Here is a 21432-nt window from a genome sequence, read left to right on the forward strand (position 1 = left end):
TTACAAAAGTTAGAATAAATATAAATGTTGGAATCCACCCCTATAAAAAGAGAAATAAAAAAAGCATTGAAAAAAAAAAAATTATTATCGCTGCATCTATTAATGTACAGTCCATTAAAATATAAAAAAGGAAAAATTATCCGGTTGTTAGGGAGTCAACCATCAACATAAAACGTGTGAATAATTTAAATGTAATTTTTTTTTTAAATTAAACTAAGATTTTATTCTTGATAAATTAAAGACTTTTTTACTTTGTAGAAAAAAATAAAAATAAATAAAAACAAATCAAAATATGAAAAAAAAACAATTCTTTATTCATTCTATCAATAACAATAGTTTAAATGTCTTCATTGGATACATTACATTGACCCATACCGTACACGGATATGAATCGAAATACACTTTATTGCCACCCAAAGTAGCCAACCTCAACAAAACATTACAGTACAAATCAAGAGGCGTCTCATCCCTGTCACCAAAAATCCTAGGTACACATGCAAACAAAAGCTATTTCCAGTGCAGTTTATACGAAAACCAACATAAATATCGTTTTTTTTGTGCTTCTTATGCATTTTGCAGCTATTTTGTTTATTTTTTTATCTTGAATGCAAAAAAGTTATAATATCAGCAAAACTATTGGGAAGTTTTCTTAAAGGCACGGGACAAAAGATGACCCTCAGTGAATTTATTGCTTTATCAAAAAAACGGGTAAAATAAAAAAAGTATGTCAATAAAATCAATATCATTAAAGGAACCCTAAAACAATCTGATACATTGTCTCAAGCCTTCTTAAAGGGACGACGCATGACACAGAACTCAATGCAAATAATATCTTCGCGGAAGAAGGGAATAGTGTCTCTAGTGTTGCTTTTGCAAGTAACAATCGCGTAAGTCAATACTGACCCTTTAAAGGGGTTTCCCAATTTTATTTCCTACAAGCAAAAATGTTGCACCGTTTTGGCTTCTACAAACTCTTTGTTTCTCCGCACATTCAACTTTGATGTGGTCTGTTGTCATAAATAAGTTGAGAGGAGCTCAGAGAAAAAGAGGCGGAATGGTGCAACATTTTTAGTGAAACCCAATGACAAAAATGAGCTATATCTCCAATTACATAAATAAATTAAAATAAAAAAGTTTTCATTAAAGGCCAACGACCCCTTTAAGAATCTTTCCACTTGACTTAAGACAAAGCCAAACGACATGCTTCGGAAAGCTGCCTCTGTGCAGATTTTATTTCAGTTTGATGGTGTTAAGGAGAAATTTTACCCTTTAGACCCCCACATTGAAGATCTGTCCCCCAGCCAATCAGAGGGTAGTTGCATATTTTATTTCCCAGGAGGCATTACATGGCCTTTAAGTCTCCCTACGTCAACTTGGTGGTCTCCTTAAGGAAAAACGTTTCACTTTAGAACATAACTAATGTATCAATTTGTTTTCTAGATTGTTCCTTTGCAAAGTCATTAGAACGATGACTATGACCCAGAATTCATGCAATACTGTAATTGCCTATCAAAGGTACGTCCATATAGTAAAATCATTTCTGGCCAACGTGCGAACAAGAAATGGTGCATGTACCCGATATGTGGAGATCTAATAATCGAATATATAGAATACGAATTATTATCGTCTATCTAGATTGGAGCCCCTCCCCCACACCCAGCACTATTAATAATTAAAGCAAATTAACAGAGGTATTTAAAGGCACGCTAATATGTAGTATATTAGGGGTTAAGTCCACCCATAGCAGCGCTATCTGATTTTACTGCAATTTTTGCAAATTTAAAAAAAATTTTTAAAAAAATACTGAAAATACAATCTGTGACCTCAATCAGCAGGAAAATATTACACTAAACCTTAAGGTATTTTTCTATAATATCTCAAGCAGATTTATTGTAGGGGTCACATTCGGGGGTGCTCGGGAGTCATAATCCTCCACCGATGACGAGATCTAATTTAGGAGGCAAATTTGGGATGTGAGAATTTCTAACAATTTTATTATATTCTATATAAGACATGAAATTTGGTCCTGATAGAGTTCTATGGAGAAGGAAGGAGCTAGAGACAGAACTTCTCTCTCCTCCCCTCTCACAGGAGATGACAGCTGGTGCTCATAAAGTTCTATGGAGGGGAGGAGCTAGAGTCAGACACAGACATTCTGATGCAAGTTTTCTGAAAGTTTTTCTTAAACGACAGTTACAGTTCTCCATACAACATTAAGAGCACCAACTGTCACCTCCTATCACAGTTAATGGGAAAAATTGCATTCACTGAAGACTGATTTTACACGTGTACTGAGAATTTTGAGAATTAAAGTTTCATTCAGAAGGAGAAAGAAGTGGATTTCTTTGAAAATATATATGATAACGTTTCTTATTTTTGTGTGTGCTATTGATTTATGAGAAAAAACATAATGCAACTCTTAAAGCACAAAAATACATTTTTACTGCAAGTAATTTACATTTCCCGAATTTCCAAGCATTCTACAATTTGATATTTCTTTTCTTGCCCATGACAATTTGTTTGTATTACTCTTGTCAATAGTAATAATAATATTCTAGAGTTGAGCAAAAAGAATCAAGTGGCAACATGAAGTTGTGGTTGCCCGACCAGAGCCCTTATCTACTTATCTACCGACATTCTCGGCGCCTTTCCTGATTCATGATGTTACACCGATCCTAGTAATAAAACAAAAAGCCCCGATGAAGACAATAAGTAGGAAGAGGTTCAGAGGGCTCTGGTCCAGGCACCATGGATTGCTGATCCAGCTCTGGTCCAGGCACCACGGATTGCTGATCCAGCTCTGGTCCAGGCACCACGGATTGTTGATCCAGCTCTGGTCCAGGTGCCACGGATTGCTAATCCAGCTCTGGTCCACGTGCCACGGATTGCTGATCCAGCTCTGGTCCAGGCACCATGGATTGCTGATCCAGCTCTGGTCCAGGTACCATGGATTACCGACCAAGCTCTGCTCCAGGTGCCACGGATCGCCAATTAAGCCGTTCCAGGCACCACGGATTGCCAATCAGGCTCTGGTCCAGGCGTCAAGGATTGCCGACCAAGCTCCGGTCCAGGTGCTATGGATCGCCAATTAAGCCGTTCCAGGCACCACGGATTGCCAATCAGGCTCTGGTCCAGGCGTCAAGGATTGCCGACCAAGCTCTGGTCCAGGTGCTACAGATCACCAATTAAGCCGTTCCAGGCACCACGGATTGCCGATCAGGCTCTGGTCCAGGCGCCATGGATTGATGACCAGGCTCTGGTCCAGGCGCTAAGGATTGCCGACAAAGCTCTGGTCCAGGTGCTATGGATCGCCAATTAAGCTGTTCCAGGCACCACGGATTGCCGATCAGGCTCTGGTCCAGGCGCCATGGATTGATGACCAGGCTCTGGTCCAGGCGCTAAGGCTTGCCGACAAAGCGCTGGTCCAGGTGCTATGGATCGCCAATTAAGCCATTCTAGGCACCACGGATTGCCAATCAGGCTCTGGTCCAGGCGCCATGGATTGCCGACCAAGCTCCGGTCCAGGCACTACAGATTCCAGACCAGGGTCCTGCAAATCTTTTTTCTCAATTCCGTAAGATCATCATTGCAAGAGTTTGCTAAAATAAAACCATTTCTAAAAAACGTGCACCCATCTCAGGAAACTCTTGTCCTGATTATAACATATTCTACGTATTTTGTGACACTAAAAGCATAATTAATGAACACGAAGTGATCGTACCTGAGTTTCTATCGAATGCTAATACTGCATCTTCCAGTTGTAAAAAAAAAAATCATTTACAAATGTTTACAATAATTTATTCCTAACTATTATTACTATTGTCATCTGCCATAAAAAAAAGTAATAAACAGTCGCATTAATACTCACTTTGAAAAGAAAATGATCAAATATTTTAAATTTGGATATTTGGAAAACATTAAATAAATGTTAAAGAAAAAAATAAATTGAAACTTTATCAAACAAAATAAAAAGTCACATTAATACTAGTTTTAAAAGGAAAAGGATCAAATATTCTAAATTTGGAAATTTGGAAAAAAAAAAGTTATGGAAAGAAAAAAATGATTTGAAAACTTAACCAAAATAAAAAGTCACATTAAAAAATAAGGATCACACATTCTAAATTTTGAAATCTAGAAAACGTTATTTAAAAAAGTTGAATAAAGGAAAACAATCAATTGAAATCATAACGAACATTAAGAAGAATCAATACGATATTTATTTTTCATATTCAAAAACAAAATGAAATAAATTTATATATATATATATATATATATATATATATATATATATAATTGGTGCCAAAAAATGGTAAGTTTTGAATAATTGGGAAAGTGTGATAAATGCCATCCTATTTTTGTAAACCCACGGAACGAATGGTGTAGAATAAAATTTTGCATTTAAAAAGGTTTTTAGAGGCCAATGTGCATGTTGGTTTTGGAGTAAAGATTCTAAACACAACCTGAGTCTATGTCATTTTTCTAACTTTTACATCGATTTTATTCAAAGGAGAGGTTTGAAGCTATAACAGTTTTTATTATGGTACTATTAGGATTTTACCCACGGAACGAATGGTGTAGAATAAAATTTTGCATTTAAAGGTTTTTAGAGGCCAATGTGCATGTTGGTTTTGAAGTAAAGATTCTAAACACAACCTGAGTCTATATCATTTTTCTAACTTTTACATCGATTTTATTCAAAGGAGAGGTTTGAAGCTATACGTTTTTATTATGGTACTAGTAGGATTTTTTTACTACTAAGTAGAATAGCAGGTTACATCCTAAAGAATTTGGCTAGATTCTCTGCCCCTAGGGTTACAAATAATTTACCACATTTGAAGACTCTTGGGAACTATAGTTTGCTACTCTACGACTGGAATCATGGATGAAGTTTTTTGAGTAGTTTCTGTGCCAAATCAAGAAATTGATCCAGCAGGAATTAGAAGTAAAAATTCTCACTTTATATCTAGAATCCACTTCTGGCTCCTGGCTAGAAAAACTGCATCAAACACGACACCAAAAATAACCACAAAAACTGAACATGTGAATCCAGCCTAAGGCTATTGTGCGCACAAAGTCTTTTTGCTCAGTTTTCAGAGTAGAAATTGAGAGGAAACTGAAAGTTTTTGAAGAATTTTGAGACTTGGAGAGTTTCTGGTCAGATTCCGCTTCCAAAAATTCATAGAAAAAGTCTATGGACACATACAATAAGGCCACGTGCACACAAAGTCTTTTGGCTAAGTTTTTGCAGATTTTGTTATTGAGGAATTTTGAAATTTGTCGGAAGATTTTGAGTGTTCATATAACTCCAAAAACTCCTTGAAAAACTCCATGTGCACATACCCTAAGGATATTTGCAAAATGAGTTTTTCAGGGAAGTTTTGGAGTAGAAACCGAGAGGAAACTCTTCAGAGACTCCTGAAAAATGCAAAAATTTTAAAAAAAATGGAGGTTCTGCTCAGCTTCCTCTAAACAAAAAAACTCAGCAAAAAGACTCAGTGTGCACGTTGTCGAAATCATTCTTCGGGAACTACAACGCTGATAAGCTACGTGCAAAAGGCGTCTCTTAGACACTGGCGCAGCCACCGAGTTTTCCCAAGTGAAGTCGCTTCAGGAAACCGTTGTCTCAGGAGGATTCTGGATGGAATCTGCTTGAAGAAGATGCTGTGTGCACTCAACCCTAGTCTTACCTAATTCTTAGGGGTCAACTACTCAAAAATTGTTGTAAATGGGAAAAAATAAGAAATCCCAACCATAACCAGAGAAATGTAGCCTCTTCTTTCCGGGTCGAACCTTTGCAAGTCACATATTGAGGAGCTTCAAACAGGTCTATTTTATCAGATTGACTGTAGAACAACAATTACGGAGGATGTTTTCCTATATCTCTACTTTGCACCATTGTTCCAATGCGACTCATGGAAATTTATAAATCAAAAGGTCACTGGGAACTATTTTTTCCTTGGTCAATGGGATGAATCCTATTAAAACAGGAAGGATGAGAGCACAGGACCCACTAGCATTGTGAATAGTAATACCTTAGTGACCAGAGGATACTCACAATCCAAAGCTCTGAAAAGACAATACAAGTAACTACTGAAATAAGCATGAATGTGTCATCAGAAAATCTGATGTGTCACCAAGGTTTGGAGTTAAATGATTTTTTTTTAACGTTTTTTGTAAAAAAAAAAAATATTTCAAACTGGACACTGGAGCTATTTTAGTCTCACAAGTCATGTTCTTTCAGGAGTAAATTTCATTAATAACAAAGGATAACAATGACACTTTATACATTTACAGTAGAAACACTATTCACAATAGGTGATGTCACAGCTCACCTCCTCCTCCTGTACAATGACTGATAACACCTCTATATACAGTAGATAACACAGGATCCACCATTTATAATAGATGATGTCACAGCTCACCTCCTCCTCGTACTGTACAATGACTGATAACACCTCTATATACAGTAGATAACACAGGATCCACCATTTACAATAGGTGATGTCACATCTCACCTCCTCCTCCTGTACAATGACTGATAACACCTTATATACAGTAGATAACACAGGATCCACCATTCACAATAAGTGATATCACAGCTCACCTCCTCCACCTGTACAATGACTGATAACACCTCTATATACAGTAGATAACATAGGAGCCACCATTCATAATAGGTGATGCCACAGCTCACCTCCTCCTCCTCCTGTACAATGACTGATAACACCTCTATATGCAGCAGATAACACAGGATCCACCATTCACAGTAGGTGATGTCACAGCTCACCTCCTCCCCCCTTGCAAAATCACTGATAACTCCTCCATATACAGTAGATAACACAGGATTCACCATTCATAATAGATGTCACAGGTCACCTTCTCATTTTTCTGTACAATGATTAATATACAGAAGATACCAGGGGATCCACCAATCACAATAAGTGATGTCACAGCTCACATCCTACTGTATAATATTTGATAACACCCCTATATAGAGTAGATAACATCGGATCCACCATTCACAACAGATGATGTCACAACTCTATTAGCTCTTTCTTCCTTCACAATGACTTTTTTTTACCCGCTTATTAGATGCTTCAATATAAAAGAGTCTACTGCTGCTAATGTACATGTGAATTTCCTGAAAGAACAGGAAGTTGGGGGTCTAGATTAGCCCCAGTGGCCAGTATGCAAATTGCAAGATTTCTATTTTTCCTTTTAATATAAATGGTGATATGATAAAAAGAACAATGCTAAAATTGTGTAAAATTTACATAAAAACCTGATTTATACATTCGATTATTTTCTGATGATACATCCCCTTTAAGGATTGAAAATCTAATTTTTAGCCTCGGAAAAAAAAAATTAAATTCTAACAAAAAGTTGACTGCCTGGAAATCGGCTTTCGCGTCACACGATAAAACATTGAAATTTTACATATTTCTGGAAGCACTTAAGGTTTGACTAGAACATTTGGAAACATCCAGGTTTACAATTTACTTCACTGTTCTAATTAGGTTCAACTAAGCCACACTTCAGTCTGTGCGTAGAGTCCAAACAAATATAGGCCGTTCCTTAAGGCACTTCATTCTGAATGAGAATTTCTATTCTGACTACTACAAGACAAAAAAAGTCCTTTCTACACAAGAAAAAAATCAGATTACCGAACATTCCGCGTCGGAATATTCCTAATTTTGATCAAAATACATTTATGACTACTGTTATTGCATAGATCTACATGAATAATTAATACAACAAATCTATCTGTACATCTTGGGATGTAGATTAAATTCCAAATATATCAATAAGTAACAGTTATGTCAAGATATACCAGTTTTCCTACAGAACGCCTTCAGATAAGATCGAAATAAACAGCATAAAATGTGTTTATTATTCACATTTTCCCAAAGGAAAAAAAAAAAGAAAAATTAAACACCGAATCATTAAAAACCAAAAATAATTTCAGATTTCAAACAAGTTTAATAAACCTCTAGAAATAAATATAATTTTTTTTTCTAAACAACCTAAAATCACTAAATCCCCTTCCAAAAAAAAACCCCCTTTAATCCCATAAGAATAATTAAAAGATAATAATCCCTAAGATCTCTGTAATAACATTAAAAAAAATAACCCTTCTTTACACATATATAAAAAAAATAAAAATAGTTGGCAAAAACTGAGCACTTTTAAGATGCATTCGAATAATATAAAAAAAGTGCATTTTGACTCATCAAAATTTGTCAAATTATTACACAATTAAAAAACAAAACTTAAAAAAAGTCAAAATCTATCTTGCAAATTAATAAATTATATTCTATTTTTGAAGTACTCTCCTTCTTTTCTGCCCAATAACGTTTAGAAAGGATGGACTTTCAAAAAAACCATTTTACTTACATTTGTCAAAATATTTTTCAAAATTTAATTTCAAAACTTTTTTTTTTAAATTTTTTAAATTGCAATTTCATTTTTAATTTTCTGTTTGATAAGCTTTTAGTTTTAACTGTAGTGATACTGAATTTAGGGGAAATCCTGGATAAAGTATTCCAATTATTTGGAGATTTTTTATGGGGTTTTTCTTTTATTTATTTTCTAAAACCTTGTACGCTATTTGTCAAAATATTTTTCAGGATTTGATTTCTAGAACTTTTTTTTTGTTCCATAAATTCCAATTTAATTTTTAATTTTCTGTTTGATACCTCTTTGTTTTAACTGTAATGATCCCAAATTTAGGCAATAAAGTATTGCAATTATTTGGAGAATTTTTAGGGTGGTTTCCTTGTGTTTTGTTTCTAAAACCTTGTACTGTATTTATCAAAATATTTTACAAAAATTTGATTTCTAGAACTTTTTTATTTTATTACTTAAATTGCAATTTTAGTTTTTAATTTTCTGTTTGATACCTCTTTGTCTTAACTGTAATGATCCTAAGTTTAGGCAAAAGCCTGAATAAATTATTGCAATTAGTTAGAGAATTTTTAGGGTGTTTTTCTTTCATTTCTTTCCAAAAGCATCAGATCCAATACTCCAAGTCTCATTGGAAATTTAAGATTGTATCGAGTCTTAATTCCAGAAACAATGTACTCTCAGCACAAAGCAGCATTTGGTGTTCTTGACCCATTTTAGCTCCCGTTTTATTGACGCGGGGTGAATAGAGATTTAGGACGGCCGTACACCATAGTCTAAAGTTGATCACATTGAACAATTTCAACCAAAACAATTGTTCGTTGAGTAAAATTTAGCCATGTGTTTTCCAACAGATGACACACAAATAACATTTTAGTCCAGTAGTTGCCAGATTCTTTGAACATTCAAGAAAAAACATTTTCATCCTTCGATGTCATTGAACATTTATGGCCAAGAGAACAACGGTATCTACTAATAGAGATTAAGATTGTGTGTGGCCACATTTGTGTATAGTTTGTTCACCAGACAATTGCTCATTCAATGCTTGTTCAATCATTAACCCACTTCTAACTTTTTTGGCCACCTTTAAGGAAGGGTTCCTCCAAATCATTTTTTAACCAAAAATGTGGATTCAAAAACATTAATTCATAACTTTATGACCTACTCAAATTTTGCTTAAAGAGTGTATCAACAGAGTATATGTTTCTTCTCTGGACAGTATCTTCCACTTTTCTAACATCTTTCACAACTTATGGTAATCTAAAATTCCAGTGTTTTCTAGACCAACCAACAAGGGTCTATAGGCCTTCCATAATCTGTAAAGGACACTTCTAAGTCACAACCTAATGCAGACATATACTACTCAGCGTAATAAAGGCTCCAGAAAATCCCACTCATGTCAATGGACATACAGTGCCTACAAGTAGTATTCAACCCCCTGCAGATTTAGCAGGTTTACACATTTGGAATTAAGTTGGCATTGTGACATTTGGACTGTAGATCAGCCTGGAAGTGTGAAATGCACTGCAGCAAAAAAGAATGTTATTTCTTTGTTTATTTTTTTTTAAATTGTGAAAAGTCTTTTCAGAGGGTCATTTATTATTCAACCCCTCAACCCACCAGAATTCTGTTTGGTTCCCCTAAAGTATTAAGAAGTAGTTCAGGCACAAAGAAAAATGAGCTTCACATGTTTGGATTAATTATCTCTTTTTCCAGCCTTTTCTGACTATTTAAGACCCTCCCCAAACTTGTGAACAGCACTCATACATGGTCAACATGGGAAAGACAAAGGAGCATTCCAAGGCCATCAGAGACAAGATCGTGGAGGGTCACAAGGCTGGCAAGGGGTACAAAACCCTTTCCAAGGAGTTGGGCCTACCTGTCTCCACTGTTGGGAGCATCATCCGGAAGTGGAAGGCTTATGGAACTACTGTTAGTCTTCCACGGCCTGGACAGCCTTTGAAAGTTTACTCCCGTGCCGAGGCCAGGCTTGTCCGAAGAGTCAAGGTTAACCCATGGACAAAAAGGAAGGAGCTCCGGGAAGATCTCATGGCAGTGGGGACATTGGTTTCAGTCAATACCATAAGAAACGTACTCCACCGCAATGGTCTCCGTTCCAGATGAGCCCGTAAGGTACCTTTACTTTCAAAGCGTCATGTCAAGGCTCGTCTACAGTTTGCTCATGATCACTTGGAGGACTCTGAGACTGACTGGTTCAAGGTTCTCTGGTCTGATGAGACCAAGATCGAGATCTTTGGTGCCAACCACACACGTGACGTTTGGAGACTGGATGGCACTGCATACGACCCCAAGAATACCATCCCTACAGTCAAGCATGGTGGTGGCAGCATCATGCTGTGGGGCTGTTTCTCAGCCAAGGGGCCTGGCCATCTGGTCCGCATCCATGGGAAGATGGATAGCACGGCCTACCTGGAGATTTTGGCCAAGAACCTCCGCTCTTCCATCAAGGATCTTAAGATGGGTCGTCATTTCATCTTCCAACAAGACAACGACCCAAAGCACACAGCCAAGAAAACCAAGGCCTGGTTCAAGAGGCAAAAAATCAAGGTGTTGCAGTGGCCTGGTCAGTGTCCTGACCTTAACCCAATTGAAAACTTGTGGAAGGAGCTCAAGATTAAAGTCCACATGAGACACCCAAAGAACCTAGATAACTTGGAGAAGATCTGCATGGAGGAGTGGGCCAAGATAACTCCAGAGACCTGTGCCGGCCTGATCAGGTCTTATAAAAGACGATTATTAGCTGTAATTGCAAACAAAGGTTATTCCACAAAATATTAAACCTAGGGGTTGAATAATAATTGACCCACACTTTTATGTTTAAAATTTATAAAAAGTTAACTGAGCAACAAAACTGTTTGGTTTGTAAGATTTATGCATCTGTTAATAAATCCTGCTCTTGTTTGAAGTTTGAAGGCTCTAACTTATTTGCATCTTATTAAACCTGCTAAATCTGCAGGGGGTTGAATACTACTTGTAGGCACTGTAGATGACTATGAACAAGGATCGGACCTTTGCTCAAGATTGGTGGAATCTCAACTTCTGCACTTCGACTTCATGGTTTCTGTTCAATTTTTCTGTCCTAATAGTGATTGTGGTGTGGTGTCTCATCATCCATACTTCCACTTTATGAACGTTTTTTCTACTTGCTTGTCTATGATAACGGTGGGTGTCCCTTGTACTTATTTTACTTTTTCATCTCTGATGGTGGTGGACCCATCTTCTATACTTTCACTTTATGAGTGTTTTATCTGCTTGTCTCTGATGTTGGTGGTGCGAGACGTACCTTTTACTTTTTCTTTTTGATCTCTGATGGTGGTGAGCCCATAGTCTATACTTTTACATCATGGATTTTTTATGACCTTTTTTGTCTCCAATCGTCGTAATGGTGGGGTCTTTAAGACTTTTTCTATTTTTTATATCTCGTGGCGATAGTGTTGGTTTTCCATTGTCAATACTTCCACATTATGGATATTTGAATACTTTATTAACTTTGATGGAGGAAGTTTGGGTTCCTTGGACTTTTTCTATTCTCTTTTTAATCTCTGAAGGACTGTTTTTACTTTTTTGTGTCTTTTGGAGTCCCACCATCTATACTTTCACATAGGTTTTTTTATGGCGGTACTGGTTGATCCGTGGAATGTTTTTACTTTTTTTTTTGCCTCTGATGGCAGTGAAGGTAGTCCCTTGGATTTTGTTCTACTTTTCTGTCTCTCATGGAGGTGGTGGTTGGGGCATCTACTATAAATCCACCCTAAGGATTTTTTTTCTACTTTTTTTTACTCGAATCTTGGTGTTGTTTTTTAACTTTTCATTTTCTGATGGGGGTGGGATTTTGACAAATGTTTTAATTCTAGTAAAATGTTTCTAACCATCAACAAAACCTATCCAGCACCAGATTATCAAAGCTTCTGTATTACCTGATGGACGTATCCGTGTAGTAAAGTGACTTGTTTTAACGTTCTAGACATTCTTTTTATAAACCAGTCCAATCAGTGGAACTCTCAGTTATTAGACGATATCATATTAAAATGGCTGCTTGCTGTAGTTTCTAGATTACTGGTAAAAAAAGGGTAAATATTCCAATTTTGCCATCACAGGTAAGGGAAAATATGCAGTTACTACAATAGGTACACAAATTGATCAAAATGTTAAAGGGGTTGTCCATATTTGGAGGTCAGTTTTATTTTTACTTAAATACATGTGTTTTGGGCTTTAAAAAAATAATTGGGTTTCATTAAAACTTTTGCAGAGTTTGGCTAGCTCTTATGGGCTTTTTGCTTCCCTGCATATTGAAAGTTGACTTGATCTCTGGTTATAAATCAGTTGAGAGGAGTTCAGAAAAATACATAAAAAGTTACAAACTTTCCCGTCAGAATAAGCTCGGTGATGGCTTCCTAGTTAACTCATTCTGCAACGAACAATGGACAGTGCCAGTCAGAGGCTGAAAAAAGGCAAACAGTGCAAAATATTAATGAAACCCAACTGCAAAAATTGTATTAAGCCCCGAGTACATGCACTTGAATGGACATCCCCTCTGAGATAAGATCACTTTATGAAAGTGGGCAAGCCCTTCCTTAGAAATCCCCAACGGTCCCTTCATAGTTTTCCCTCTGAACACAACAGTTCATGGAAAAACGGTGAAGGGTCAAAAATGTTGAATCAGCAATGACCCCCATTCATTTTTATGATTGGTGGAGGTCCAAAAGGTCAAGCCCCACCTTTTTTTAAAAAGCAATATCCAACCACACCATGAGATGGGAATACACTATATAAAGCTTAGTTCAGGCCCTGAACGACAAAAAACATCACTTTTGAATGGGTTGAATTGTCAGTTTTTGCTCTGATTTTATCATTATGTCCTCTTTTAGAGTAGAATTTTACAGAAAAGACCTGAATAAAACATTAAAGTGTGGTCGCAGACCCGAGCCATATTAGAAAACTATGCTACACATACTACAAATACCTTAGATATTATTTGGGCAACCTCCAAATTAGAGGCGCACTATGAAACTTTTTTTTTTTTAAATCCTGAGATCACATTATAAAGGTAAAAAAAAAAAAAGAAATAAATAAAAAATATTGCTTGAAATGTCTTAACAGGTTCTGTTATATATTTTCTGAGTAATGGAAATTGAAACATTGAGCCAAAAACCACCTACAGTGTCTACTACAGTCAAGGGCGTACATAACATAAAGGCAGTAGGAGGTTCATCCTTATGTGGTCACACCTTTTTTTTCTGTAATTGGAAGCATAAATTTGCATAAGACCCTCCCCCGAGGAACTGCAATTTTAGCAAAAGCAGAGGATAATTATTACAAAAGTACAGGAAAGGTTGTAAAAGGAGGAAACAACCACCAGGCCAATCTACTATGGGACACAAACTTACGCACCATAATGGGAACACATTATGCTCGTATCTATGGGACCTCCACTCTTTTATGTACGCCATTGACTATATCCAAGAAATTCTCACTTCTTCTAATCCTTCATTATTCCATCAATGGAAGCTTCTCCATGGCATACAGATAATTGGTTTCTACACATTCATCGCAATGCTTGTAATGACAAATGGTTCATTGCAATCTCATCCCAAACAGACAGATACCAAACCGCTGATACAGGGCTACTGGCTGAAATCAATCTGACTTGACAATCAGTTATATCTTTGACTTGGCTAGAACTAAATCTCTCATGCGCAATACTTTGAAGGCAAAGTAAGTAATAAAATACACAAGTATCTTTACAAAAAAATTCTAAAAATAATAATAAAGCATAAGTGCTGGCCTATGGATGAAACACAGAGAAATTTCTATCAAATTGAACTATCTAGAAATCTACTGCTCCAAAATAGTACAGGATATGGAAGTCCGTAAGAGGGTGTTGTACACCCAATGCTAACAGTGGTGGTCGTTGTCTTCCATACTGATGCTGCTTCTCCTGCTGTTTGCTTTGGAGGTGCCGGGAGATACTGAGTGAAGAGCCTCGTGGACTCTTGGAGAAAGAGGATCGTCCATGAATATGTCTTCCAGTTTGGAGCCCATCTTTGTTGGCATGCTATAGGCGGTGGGAGAGTCAGTAATGTTCCTTATGTTGTTGCTAAAAGTGATGGTGCCATCGTTAAGATCTAGGGTGGAGGTTCCGGAAAGATCGTGGTGGTTTTGCAACATTTCTTGGTTGCAGCTGTCCAACATGGGTTCCTGCTTGATGACGCGGCTCACCAGATCGGAAGAGCAGAGGCCAGTAGCTGGCATGATGGAAAGTCCATGGGCTCGTGCTTGCATTTCCAGCTCCTAAAAGGTGCAAAGCAAAAATGGTGACCATCAAAATATGAACAAAGATTGGCAAATTAAAAAAAAAAAAGATTTTACTAGTTAATTTTTCTGAAAATTTTTATTCCGAGTCCAGACCCTAAAAACATAAAAAAAAACGGAGGAGAAGCGTTAAATAAAAAACAATAAGTTCTATTCCATATTCACCAGTCCTAGGTTTGCGACTCAACTATAGTGCCACCAAAGGTCCCCAAACGCTCTGGACTTTCAATCTCCCGAGCTCCAGTCTTTTGATCTTCCAGTCTTTGGTCTTTCAGTGCTAATTGCAGCGGCCTCAAGTACGCATCGAGCCCACATGACTGCTTAAGGCCTTCTCAGTGACAGAAAACCCAAAGACCAAAAGTTGGAAGATCCCTAGACTATAGGTCAGAAAATCCAAAGCAAAGACCAGGAAACTGGGCAGGGAAATGAAGCGACAGGAAAGGAGAGGGGTGGGTTAAGAACAGGTATTTTTTAACCCCTTACTGGCCTTTGAAATAATCCAAAAAAATGATGGTCAACTAACACCTATTTTACCGGATATGTGCCAATCGAATTGAGAAAAATTTAGATTTAGGAGAATCCGTATTTTGGGGAAATTTGTGATAAATTATGATTCCATTCACTAATCTCTAAATATTTGTTATTTATTTTCTAATATATTTTACTCACTTACATAGCACCATTCCACACCACTTTACAGACATCACTGTCACCATTGGGGCTCACAATCTACATTCCCTATCAGTATGTCTTTGGAGTGTGGAAGGAAACCGGAGACCCTGGAGGAAACCCATGCAAACACAGGGAGAACATACAAACTCCTTACAGATGTTGTCCTTGTTTGGATTTGTACCCAGCACTGCAAGACTACAGTGCTAACCACTGTGCCACCGTGCTGCCTATAGAATATGAACCTTATACTGCGTTACTTTTAATCATAATGGATAGATGGTAAATGGCAGCCTGATTGCTGATCATCAACGTAGAGGTCTCAAAGTCCTCTGTGTGAATGGAGCAGTAGTGAGAATGTGTGTTAGGAGTCGAGTTCCCGCTGCTGCACAGGGGGAATCTCGAGCCGTGTCTGCTGCGGTCTCCCATTCTGCTTCAGCCGCAGTGGAGCCTGCTCAGCGGAGACATCGGTCCCAGCGTCTCGCTCAGCCCCATACTGTGCAAAGGGTTACTACTGCCTTTCCTGGTTCTGCTTTTGTAGCCAGCACTGGTCACCGGTGTGCAGGCTTTTCTGGGACTAAATCCTGCTTTGCACACACTGAGCATGCCCACGGGAGGACTTCTCATTAGAGGTCGGGGGTCACACGCTCAGGCCCTGTAGCAGCTCCTATTGGACCACTTGGAAGGTCCTTGTCTGCTGCAGCTATAAAAGGTTTGCATGGCCGCACGGCCATGCGCTAGTATCAAACCAAAGTCTATGGGCTCAGCGCCAGTGTGGTCATGTCTGGATGTGGTTAGGGTTTAGCTGAAATAAGCCCCTAGAATACCGGCACCTCCGGTGAGGAGTTTGTATGTGTGTATTCAGGGCCTTGGCTGAAATAAGCCGTTAGAATACCGGCACCTCCTGTGAGGAGTTGTTTGCCTGTTTCTCTGACTGCATGACCACAGTTTTGCTCTGTTTGGTAGCTGTTTACCTCTGTGAGGTTAACAGGGCACAGCATCTTGTTTCTAGCGAATCTGTGGAGTTAACAGAGTTCGCTTATAACGCCATATAGCGCCGCCATTTGCCAGCAGCAGGTTCCTCTCCTGCACGGAGGACCCCGGGTAGCGAACGCACCCTAACAATGTGCGACCACCACTCCTAAAGACAACAAATGAAGAAGTGGTCGCACATGCTCACTACCGATCCACCCACACAGGGGACTTTGGAACCTCTAATCTTGAGTTTATTGCCCCAGCAATTGTACATTTATCCCCTATCCTGGTGATTTAGGCTATTTATGGGACAAACCTTTCATTTCTAAGGTGGCTTCATAAATGGGGGACTAAAGATGAGAAAGCAACACTCCACTCGGAAAATGGAACAGGACTCACTCCGTAATGAGCGCCCAGACTTACAGGAGCGTGTACACAGGTCGGGTTCAGATCTATCATCGGCCCAAACTGAGATTCATTAAGAAAAACGTTTTGGTTACTGCGCTCACTATAGAATAAGGCTATGACACGTGTCAGTGCACATGTATTTTTCACAAAGCTAATTTTATCATTGTATAACACAAGGGCCCTCTGGCACCGGTATAACCTATGTCTATTTAGTGCAGATATTCGCACCTTCAGCTCATTATCAAGGTGCCTAGTGATGAATGAGAGAAAAACTGTGCAGGAAGTAAAAGAAATGTAAATGAGCTATAATTGGTCTGACATTGAAGGCTTTATATCAGGGGAGAAGGGGCTGAGAGATCAGGGAATGAGACCTATATATAAGAGAGAGATTATATCCTCTGCGGAAGAATCCAGAGATGCTTGTAAATTGCAATCTGTCACTTGTTCATCTATCTATCTATCTATTATCTATCTATCATCTATCTATCATCTATCTATCTATCTGTCTATCTATCTATCTATTAATCTATCTGTCTATCTATTATCTATCTATTATCTATCTATCATCTATTATCTATCATCTATCTATCATCTATCTATCTATCTATCTGTCAATCTATCTATCTATCTATTAATCTATCTGTCTATTATCTATCTATTATCTATCTATCTATCTATCTATCTATCATGTATCTATTATCTAATTATTTATCTATTTATTATCATCTATCTATTATATAATCATCTATTATCTATCTAATAATGCAAGAAAATTTGGCAGCACTACCAAAAAAAACACGGTTGCAATAAAACCTGTAAAGGTGATGTCCAAACCTCCAAAATAGAAAATCAGAAAAAAACAGTCCGCACTCCAAAAATCAAAGTGAAAAACCGTGGCTTTAGGCCTCTTTCACACTTCCGTCTTTCATCTCCCGTCATAATGCGTCGTTTTGTGAAAAAACTGGATCCTGCGATTTTGGCCGCAGGATGCGTTTTTTTCTCATAGACTTGTATTAGCGACGGATCGCGACGCATGGTCACATGTTTCGTCTGTCGTGCAACGGATCCGTCGTAAAATTACTGTCCGTCGGGTGGAGACAACGCACAGAGGAACGTTTTTTCTGCACGTCGGAAAATCGCTCTGCGACGGATCCTGCGCTGCCCGTTGTTGGCTATAATGGAAGCCTATGGGTGCAGGATCCGTCGCTTACTGTGAAAAGCAGGAATCCAGGGACGGGTGCCATCTTTTCAAACTGAGCATGAGTGGAAGAATTTCCTGTCGAGGAAATTCTCTCTCGCTCGCTCTCTTTTTACTAGTGATGCTGCCTATGCAGCATCAATAGTAAACAGATATAATGTTAAAAATAATAATAAAAAAAAAAATTGTGATATTCTTACCTTCCGGCGTCCCGCACAGCCCCCATGGCCTTCCTACCTCACCACCACCCCCCCCCCCCCCCACTCCCGAAGCTCGCGATGCTGCCGGCAGCTCTGGTTCCCAGTGATGCGTTGCGAAATGAACCAATGACGTAGCGGTCTCGCGAGATCACAACGTCATTACAGGTCATTGTCTCGCTATGCATCACTGGGAACGGCGCATTGCAAGCATTGGGAAGGCTGCGGGGGCTGCACGGGACGCCGCAAGGTAAGAATATCACGATTTTTTTTATTTTTATTTTTTATTATTTTTATCATGCGTTGTGTTCTGTATGCGTTTGCGCAGCGAAAAACCGCGGTGAAGACACATACACAACGTGTGCACATAGTTTTCTAGGATAAACTGGACCGTCAAAAAAATGGCTCCAGTGCATCCGTTTTTTACAATCAGCACAGGATCCGTCTTTTCAACATTTTGACGGATCCTGTGCAGATTGTAAAAACGGAAGTGTGAAAGGGGCCTCAGCAGCAACGTTTCACCTGATTTCTCTGCCTTTCTCAAGCTCGAGAAAGGCAGAGAAATCTGCCGAAACATTGCTGCTAATGGATCAGTAAAGCCGCAGTTTTTCACTTTGATTTTTGGAGTGCTGCTTGTTTTTTTCTGATTATCTATCTATCTAGCTATCTATCTATTATCTATCATCTATCTATTATATATTTATTATCTATCTATTATCTATCTATTCATCTATTAACTATTTATTTGTTATCTATCTGTTATCTATCTATCTGTCTATCATCTATCTATCTATCTATCTATCTATATATCTATCTATTTATCTATCTATTATCTCTCCTGCTATCATCTATCTATCTATTATCTATTGATCTATCTATGATCTATCTATTATCTATTATCTAGTGATCCATCTATCTATTATCTATCTATCTATCTATTATCTATAATCTAACTTATCTATCTATTACACTGGTCAACACAAAAAAAATCATCAGTAAAGGTAATATGTCTGTTTTATGAAGTTTGATGTGCGGATTCCAAAAATATGCTTAGTTTTGCTTTATCACATAAAGTTTCTGAGATAGAAGTAGTTTTGTTATTACGTTATTTCTGCATTTTCAAGGTATGTGGTTTTTCCTGTTATTCCCATTTCTTTGCTTGTCTTACTTAATTGTGAATTTTCTTACACGGACAACATCAGTAAAGGTTTTAGTGAGTTTTATGGGAAGGAGTATTGACAGTGCAGCCAACCAATGACTGCTTCTCGGAAAGTCACATGTTATGGGGAGGAGCTAACGTATGAGGCGGTAAGATTTGAGTCAGTCAGAAAAGGATGGTGATGGCAGCAAGGACTGGTGTGTGAGACTGACAGGAGACAGGCCTCTAGCCCTGCCACAGGGAGATAAAAGGGAAGGCAGCGGACAGCCGCCATTGTGAGAGGATTTTCAGTGCATTTCTGGGAGGTCAAGTCGCCTCAGAGGGAAGAAAACAGCGCAGCCACCGAGGTGTAACTGAGTGAGGGTCTCCCCAGAGAGAGAACCTGAAAGCAGCCAATATCACACTGAGAAGCTGCCCGTCTGCAAATGTTCCTCTGTAAGGCTTAGGCTGACCCGGTTACCTCACAAATGTATATAGTTATCTACCAGATTACTTCCAGTAAAATCAGTTCTAAATACAAGCTGCCTCGGTCATCTCTGGGGAAATATCTACATATAGTCGGTCGGCTCATCACATTTTTATTTTTTTTGAGTCTCTACACAATTTATCACAGTTGATGGACCAATGGTGTACTGTAACAATGTGAATGGCCTCTTTGAAGAACTGAATCATGAGTATTTTTTGGCAGATTGGCGATCGTTTATTGACTTGTCCCAGAGAAGTTTGAAAGCAGTGGTGCTTCACAATGGAAATATGAAACCATCGATCCCTATTGCTCACCCATGTCATCTAAAGGAAAGTTATGAAAATCCGTCAGTTGTTTTGGATGCTATACATTATAAGCATCATCAATGGAATATCTGTGGAGATTTGAAAGCGATTGGTCTGCTAATGGGAATGCAAGGAGGTTTCACAAAACAGCGTTGCTTCTTGTGTTTATGGGACGGTAGAAATACAATAGAGCATTATGTTAGTCGTGATCGGGGACAGAGAAACATCTATGCTCCAGGTAGAGACAATGTTCAGCATAATCCTTTAGTTGTTCCAACAAAAATCTTTCTTCCTTCATTACATATAAAGCTAGGATTGATTAAAAACTTTGTGAAAACCATGGGAAAGACAAATTCACAAGGGTTCCAGTACGTTTCACCGAAATTCTCCAGAATTTCACCAGCAAAACTGAAAGAAAGGGGTATTTGTTGGCCCTCAGATCAGAGAGCTTATGAGAGATGATGTGTTCAAAGGAACTCTAAATGATAAGGAATTGAGACATTTTTGAAATCAGGACAAAAAGATGATTCAGAAAAGTACAAAGTCACCTGCGATGATGACAAAAAATATATTTTTTTTGTAGACCTATCTATTGATCTATTATCTAACCATGTATTCCAGTTTCCTCGCTCACTCATTAAAATGCCAATATTGACTAGAATAGAATAGCTGCCGCTAGAGTCTCTATTCTCTTCCTCCGTGAAAAGGCTACTTGCATATTTTACAGGAGCATTGCAAGGCCAAAAAGTCTCCCTACACAAACCTGGTGATCCCAGCAAAAAATAGCTTTACCCCTTATAATCCCACACTCCAAAATACTTTAAAATAGGGAGCTGAGCCCCAATGATGACAGTGAGTGAAGATAATGTATGTACAGCGCCACGGAATATGTTGGTGCTATATAAGTGTAATAAATAATAAATAAATACAAGTGATGTGAGGTGCCGCACGTTGTGCTGAAGCTTAGGTAAAGAATCAGACGGACACAGAAAGGTTACAGCATGTTATAAAGCCTCCCGCACTGAGACGTGCAGGGAGACTTTTGGGGGTGCAGGTTCTGCACTGTCTGCTGACCTGTATTCGGAGCAGCAGGTGGCGGTTCGCATGCTCCAGCTTCTTCTGCTTATTCTCCACCTCCTTGGAGCGTTGTTGCTCTCGCTGCAGTTTGCGGATATAATCCACCGAGGCTTTCAGGATCGTTCCCTTGTTCCACCTCATGTCCCTAGAATGGAGAATTAGGTGGGATTAAAATACTCTTGTGAGACCGATGTGATATTTGCTGATGTCACTGAAGCTCTGTCCTGCCGGGATGACCGCTG

The 21432-nt window shown here is 38.4% G+C and overlaps 1 protein-coding gene across 7 annotated transcripts in view; it reads right to left on the minus strand.

Annotated features, from left to right (window-relative positions):
- Window positions 1–291: 291 nt before the first annotated feature.
- MITF (melanocyte inducing transcription factor) overlaps window positions 292–21432 on the minus strand; it is a 216138-nt gene continuing 194997 nt past the window's right edge. For all 7 annotated transcript variants that reach the window (XM_069736512.1, XM_069736509.1, XM_069736510.1 and 4 more), the window contains 2 exons: window positions 21188–21335; window positions 292–14715 (listed from right to left, as the gene is read on the minus strand). In XM_069736512.1, coding sequence (XP_069592613.1) covers window positions 14320–14715; window positions 21188–21335 — 544 coding nt within the window. In that variant the 3' untranslated portion in view covers window positions 292–14319. The remainder of the gene's footprint in view (window positions 14716–21187; window positions 21336–21432) is intronic.

The sequence above is a fragment of the Ranitomeya imitator genome, chromosome 8, assembly GCF_032444005.1.
Source record: "Ranitomeya imitator isolate aRanImi1 chromosome 8, aRanImi1.pri, whole genome shotgun sequence".
NCBI classification, from domain to species: domain Eukaryota; kingdom Metazoa; phylum Chordata; class Amphibia; order Anura; family Dendrobatidae; genus Ranitomeya; species Ranitomeya imitator.